The 7595-nt window shown below is 40.1% G+C and overlaps 1 protein-coding gene across 1 annotated transcript; it reads right to left on the bottom strand.

Moving 5' to 3' along the window:
* Nucleotides 1-4373: 4373 nt before the first annotated feature.
* Nucleotides 4374-5631, bottom strand: LOC141815318 (uncharacterized; the record flags this gene model as incomplete). Its single annotated transcript, XM_074703254.1, is given in 1 exon segment — nt 4374-5631. A coding segment is annotated over 1 exon segment (985 nt), but the record flags the coding sequence as incomplete, so codon positions are not given.
* Nucleotides 5632-7595: the final 1964 nt, after the last annotated feature.

Below are 7595 nucleotides of genomic sequence, written 5' to 3'. Positions count from 1 at the left end.
CTGATTTTGTTGATCCCGTTGAATGCATACAGTTTTGTTCAAGCTTTATGAGTCGTCCCTGTCCCTACTACAGACTTCTGCTTGAATCATATAATTGAATTGTGTAATGCTATGACTCTTCTGAATCCATAAAACTCAAAAGAGGAAGAAATAGTGGACTCCATGGACTCATCATTTCTAGATGGTTGATCATCCAAGAGACGTAAAGGTCCATTGAAGCCTTGCTTAATCTATTTCCCATTTCTATGTGGCAGGGACCTACTCGAGTCTTCACTGTTTCACGGTTAGTGTTTGGGAGGGAGAGGAAACAGCTATTACTGTTTTCTTTCACCCATTGCATAAAGCATGGGATATACCTCTTCACATATGATCGTGAGATCGATCATGTAGAACTGTTGAGATGATGAATTTTACTTTTTGCTGCAGTTAATCACAATGAAAGGAGCATCCAATCGTCTGTGTACATACTATGTTTTTAGTCGCCCAACTACAACTAAATTCACATTGTATGGGGCTAAATTCTACATATACAGCTTCTAAAGTGCCATTTATTTTCTTTTTCTTTTTTCTTTTTCCTTTTAGGCATCAAGTCTCACATTGTTAACACTACCCATCAATCTTTAGCATTTTACAATCTCAAATTTGGGTTAAAAGTTTTTTCGCTTTACAAAATCGAATCAACAATGTGCGGATATTAAATTGATGAAGTTGAGATTTCCAAAAAGGCATGTAATTAATGACCAATCTGAATTCGAGACTTTCCACTGCAACGGCATTTGACTTGTCTCTCACTGCAGCTCATGTTTTCTTTGTTGTTTTCTGCACTAGAATTTAGTGCGTGGGAAGTTTTAGATCTGGAGTCCATCCAGGATAAGGCTCTTGAATAGAGGAGCTGAAAAGAAAGGCAGTTCATGTTTTGTCAATCAATTCGAAACAGTAGGAAACAGACAGAAAATGAAATGATAGTGCAGTTTTCTAGCAGCTTTAAGGTTCTCTCAATTCCAGATGAATTAAAATGTCTTGGATTTTAATGGCAGAGAACAGAGATAAGAGCAGCTTAAGTAAGTCAAGACCTACGCTGTCTGGAAACGGTTAGTGCATGTCCGTCTTCATTTTCAAAATGCTGGGAAATATTTCCATCCGTGGAAATTTATCAGAAACGGCTGGTCCAGTGTAACCGGTGAAGTTGCGGCGGTGCATGACGGCCCGGAGGCGGAGAGGACGAGCGCGAGCACTAATGTGTAGAAGGTAGCGGGTTGGCCCCGGAAGAGCACCGATGGGACCTGGCCGCCTCCCCCTCCCGGAAGCTCCTCGTATGGTAGACGGGTGAGGGCGAACCCGGCGAAAATAACGATCCAAAGGAGCAAGGCTTCAAGGGAGACGCTCGCCATGGCCGATCGAAAGCGCACCGGAGAACGGGGTAAAGCAAAAGCCGAATACCGTTGCGTAATCTTGAAGCTTCTCGACGGAACCTTTAAAATAAGTGCTCACGGATCGGACGGACAGGATGACCTTGATCGATAACCAAATAATATTCATATAATATCTAAATATTCTATTAATTATAATTATATATATATATATATATTATAATTTAATAATGGATATGAATAAAATTTTATAGATCTATCCTTAAATCCGAATTTAAAATTTTTCATATTTTATTATTTATTTGGATTAAAAAATCTTTTTATACCTTCCAATACGGCTCGTTCACAGTATTTGATGAGGTTTTCGACGTTTCCAAAATCTGAAAACTTTAACTATTGCCGTTTCTCGTTTCCGTTTCCGTATTTCCCGTTTCTTGTCTCCAAGTTTCCAGACAGCATAGGTCAAAACATAGTTGGCAATATTTGGATATCCAAAATAAAACCAACAGAGGATACTGAATTTGAAACTGACCGTATAGACTTGCGGAAAACAAATCCATAAACAGATTGTGATTGAAAGAAAGAAGCAAAACTAAATGCTTATTGCTTTCCATGTAGAAACTGAGTATAGCACACGAAGCTGCTAAGTAATGAACATAAAATTTAGATCATCTTTGCAGGTTGGTGGTGCAGATGAATGGTAATGGTAAACATTAAAACTAAATTAGGGTTATAGGTGCACTTACCATGCTGTTAGCGCATATTGGTCACCATTAAAATCAGATGAAGCTTCTTAAACAAGGGTAGAATGAGTACAAAAGCATTGTAGCAGTTACAGCCAAGATAGTTGTTTTTGTGTGTGTGTGTGTGCATGTGAAAGAAAATTGTTTTTTTTTCAAACATAGGGAAATTGAATTTTTCTTTAGACAAGTAATCCGCAATAATATAATATTTGCACTGAGCGCTGATTTAAATTCAGAAATAACTTATAATATGCTAAACCTGTGAAAAACCACCCAAATCAAAGTTTACATATAGCTTCAAGAAACTTAGACAACGAATATGACATCCAGGAAATATCATATCTACTAGGCTTACCTTTGTGTTAGATACAATAGATTTGCAATGTTTTAGATAATACAGAGGCAGTAAAAATCTATCAATCTGAGCAGCTAACCTGTGATAAGAGCAAACAAAAGATTTTGGTTTAGATACAACATCAGGATACGTGCAGCCTTTCAGATATACACACAGGTTAGCTATATAAACACAGATGTCACAAAGTACAGAGTTCGTGAAAAGATCTGAATTTGGTCATAATATTGTTTTAAATAAGGAAATAACTTATAGGTGATTTGTGCTAAACCTGTGACAAAGACACCAAGCACCCATGGCAACATAAGAAGTTTCTAAAGATGCATCTATTTTTTGTGATGGCCTATAATTCCTGAATTAGGATTTAGGATTTGATACCATGCCCAAACATAATTTCGGAAACATTGTGTGTTTGTTTGTTCAGGGTACTTGAATGAAATATTTTTATTCCAATTGCAAGAATGATTCTAAGTAGAAGGATTGATTCCATCAGCAAGATTAACTCAGCAGATACATAATTCAATTCTCAATACTACATGTAATATTATGTAGGTATTATTTGACAAATTTGACATGGATTCTGAAGAAAGGAATGTCAACTACCTTCTATTTCCTTAGTAGACTTCAATGAGAATGATGCACAATCACAAAAGGTCTAGCAAAGGTGGTGTTCTACAAATTAAAAATATTAAAATTGTCAAGTAAACTCTCCCTCTCCTTTACGTAATTTAAGGTGAAAATGTCTGTGTGTGAATATTGACATAGGTGACCACGTAAAACCTAATAATCACTTCAACGAAAACAAATGCAATGAACAAAGCCCACAAAACAAATCCAATTATTCCGAAATCACACAACAGAAGGCAGTTTTTAACATAATTACATCTGTGAATTTGGTTGGGGATTATGTAACATTGGTATTTTATTGGTTTATCTTGCTCCACATCAATTACAAAGGTTTAAAAGGACTCACTTAAAATAATTTTCACCAAAAAAATAGGGGACACAATTTCAAAATGAAACCATAAGCATGCTATTCAAAACTACAAGGCAGCAAATTTCAATATTAATGAGCGATGTCTTGAAAACAAATTAAAGTACAATCAAATGAGATAGTACCACAGTTACAAGTATTGAGTAAAAACATAAGAAGAATTTTATTTGTGTGAACGCTTATGATTTGCAAAAGAAAAAAAAAAAGAGAACTCACCGGAAAATCAACAAAGGTATAGCAATACCACTAATCATATATGATAATATATTACCATTAACTCCAGTTCTAATGCAAAATGCTGTAAATTAGCAAGTGGCCTAAGTAATTCAGGCTAAGCAATATCTTGAAGACAAATATGAACAGACTGGATTGCTAATGCAAACAAAAAGAACCATAGCTAAAACGCATGTATAGTGCATATTGAACTCTATCATCTAATCTAGCTTTTTAAACTCAAACAATAAAAAGTTTCTTCATGGAATTTCTAGTTATGAGAGTTACTATAAAAAGAAGTGTATGAACTAGGAGGTTGAATACAATATTAATCTGACACTGGAAAAGACTAGCCTGCTCATCCATAGCCTCCAAATATGAGTTAGAAATGAATATATCTCGACTAGCATTTAGTCATTTGATGGAACAGCGAATTAGGCATATACAGTATAAAAGTGAGATAATAAGTAACTTTAACATTCTAAACTTCAAGTTCACAAATGTAAATGGTTCTATAGAGCCAAAAGCATGTGATACTGACAAAAAAATGAAGGGTACATATTGCAAATAAATTCTATTAGCAGACAAAATGCGAAGCACAATAATGCCATATGAGCTAGCAGCCAACAAAATGAAACACAAACATCATGCATTATGTAAGGTGAAAGAATAAATCAGACAAGCAAACCAAAGTAGGCAGATTCAAACCAAATGTTTATTTTGCAACATCCAACGACAGGACAAGCTTGCTTTGCTAACCAGAAAATTGATGGAAGTTAAGCATCCAACAACTCGCCCTTATCAAAGTTTTAGTTATTTACTTTACCGCCACCAAAGTCCTCGGCCAAGGTAAAATTTTGAACTTCATCCTAATACATCATAGATAAAAACAGAAATGACAAACTCCTGAATTGGCTGACTGCTCCTTGTTCCATAATATGAATATACTTGTCTAAAAGCTAACAGATGTCATGTTACATAGGCATACTGTGGATTCTGGCAACCCGCCCATGTCTTGAGAAAAAAAACCCTCTTCCATTGGTAGAAACCGATCTTTCCATATCAGAACGATCCTTCTGATTAACAATCTCTTTGGAGGAATTACCCTTTGTTGCACTCCCTTCCATGAAGTTTGTATCTTTCCCATTCTTTTCAAAGATTATTTGTCCTGCCTCGATTCTAACAGTGACAGAATTCATAAATGGTGTGTCCATTGAGAAGGATCGCCTAACCGGCTGCCGACTATTGGCACCCAAGTCAATTTGTTCTTGCGACGAAGAACTCCCAGGAAATGAATCAAATGCTTCAAAAGGGTTGATCGGAATCCCCACGTCAATCGAGCTCTGCGATCCTCCGTTTTGTTGTTCATCCAGTAGAGGGTTTCCTATCTGGCGATCCACAACAGCGGAGGATACTGAGTCGGAGTCCACCGAGTGCCTCGAAGTAGAGATAGAGAGGTCTGGTAAAGCGAGCGCAGGCTCGCCTTGGGAATCTACTATGTGAGACCGGCAGAGCGGACAATTGACATGATCTCGGAGCCAGGTGTCGATGCAGGGGACGTGGAACGCGTGGCCGCACTTAGGGAGCAGGCGGACGCGTTCCCCATCGCAAAACTCGCCCAGGCACACGGAGCAGGCGGAAGCGCTTTCGTGGAGGCCGTCTCCGGTGCGGTACTCCGCCACGGAGATGGAGCTGATGATGGACTCGTCGAGGCCGGTTGTCCGGATGTACCACACGTGGTGGAACGGATCCCCATCACCCGACGACGATCCGTCGTCTTGATTGCCGGCGAGGCTCAAGTCAGCAGCGACGCCCAGGGGACGGCGGCGGCGACGGCGGAGTACAGCGTAGTAGGTGAAGAAGAAAAGGAGGGCGGCCGCAAAGACGGAGGCGCCGATCAGGAGGAAGTTGGTGAGGCGGAGGCTGTGCTGACGTTCGAGGCTGGAAGGCGGAGGGGGAGGCACCTCGTCGTCGTGAAGGATCCGGCGATAGGGATTCATCGGGAGTGGTTCTCACGCAGAGTCGTTAGGGCGGATGATGACCTGAGAACAGCTTTGTCGGCATCGCCTACGAGGGAGACAGAACCAAAGGGGGCAAAGGAGAAGTCGTCGGTTTCGGATTGTTCAACGTCAAGGGTAGTGGGGTTCTGCCGCAGCACCGATCCATGGCCACGTGGCGTATGGGCCGGTGCGGATTACGTGGTGCCGGTGATGGCCTTCTATTGAAGCTACACAGCAGACCCACTAACTTACCGCGGAAGCATGAGTGGCTCCTTCGGCGAGGTGGTTGCCATGTTGGTGGGGGCGGGTATCATTTTGCGTACAGAATTAATTTCTAGGACGTGATTCCAGTAGGAAAGTGGAACCCACATAATAACCGGCCAATAATGGCATTGGCCTTTCCGCTTTTAATCGATGGGGCCAAAAATGACGGTTGTCGGCTGTTCAAACGGTTTGGATGCTAAGTGCAATACTGGTGATAAAAACTAAATAGAAATAATTATATATCTTTTGATATGTTTTTTTCCACAAAAAATATATAAAACTTCTAAAAGTTTAGCATCTCAATAAAGCCATATTGATTTGCATTTTATTTTAAATGTTTTCAACAAAATCATATATATATATATATATAGAGAGAAAAGATCTGCTAAGTGCCTCATTCGTGCGCGTCGTCGGATCCACTGTTCATCACAGATCGCACGTAAATCTGACTGTCCAAATGTGGAAATGTACAGTATTCCGCCCACGACTCACCGCCGTTGCCACCGCGCTGTCCGGCCACCGACGGCCGCTAGGTTAGGTGCAATCGACGCGCCGCTCGCCGGTGCGTCGGATTCCGACCGAATTGTGGCTGGAATCCGACGCAATTTGACCTAAAACTGCGCGAGCCACTGTCGGTCGCGTTTCCGACTAAATCACGACCAGTTTCCGGCCAAATCAGAAACACGGCTGGTCTTCGGCCGTGATTTGGTCGGAAATCGATCGTGATTTGGTCGGAAACCGACCGCGATTTGGTTGGAAACGTGGTCGGCAGTGGCTCGCGCGGTTTTCGGCCAAATTGCGCCGGATTTCACATCCGATCGAATTCGACGTCGACCGACGCGTCGACGAGTGGCGCGTCGATCGCACCCGGCCCGGTGGTCGGCGGTGATCAGACGGCGCGGCGAGGAAGACTCCAATGGCGGTGGGTTGGGGACGACGCTCACGGGCGTGCATGAACGAGGTGTTCAGCAAATCATTTTCGTGTATATATATATATATAATTGGAAGTGTCCTAGGGCATCTCCAATGTAAGGTTTTGAAGGGGTTTGTGAAATCAAAAAGTTGAAAAAAAAAAAGTTCGAATCATTATGGACACGAGGTTTAAAGTTTTTATTGTAAGAGTGATAGTGAAATTTCAAATATGTTTTTTCTCTCAAAACTGAGAATGTGGATGGAGTTATAGAGATATTAAATGAAAAAATAGTAAATAAAAATGTGTGATTTGATAAATTATAACCTCCACAAAAAGAGTTATTGGGATGTGTTTTTATAGTAGAGAGAATAGTAGATTTTTATACTTTTGATGTGATATTGATATGATATATTGAGTATCACAACAAAATTCATTTAGAACTCTGACGATTGAAGATGCCCTTATAATATCTTATAATATGTGTATTTTAAAAAGTTTTATATGAGTTTCACTTTCATCTGCGTCATTGGCTTGTATTTTATGGTCTCACTTGATTGTTTAGTGTATTTATCAACTTGCATCAACATTTCTAAGTTTGTTAAATTGTTTGATGTTTACTTCAAGGTTACCCACATGTTGAGTTGAAATATGTTTGATAAATACTATTGTACTTGATGCATAGGTGCAATCGGCAATGGAGTCAAAAAAATTTATACTAGAGGGGCAAAAGATGTGTGTTTATATTG

The sequence above is a fragment of the Curcuma longa genome, chromosome 21 (genome assembly GCF_044706935.1).
Source record: "Curcuma longa cultivar G26 ecotype Majalengka, Jawa Barat chromosome 21, ITB_CL_G26_1.1, whole genome shotgun sequence".
NCBI classification, from domain to species: domain Eukaryota; kingdom Viridiplantae; phylum Streptophyta; class Magnoliopsida; order Zingiberales; family Zingiberaceae; genus Curcuma; species Curcuma longa.
Note: the sequence above shows the minus strand (reverse complement) of the source record. Positions and strands in the feature narration are given on the sequence as shown.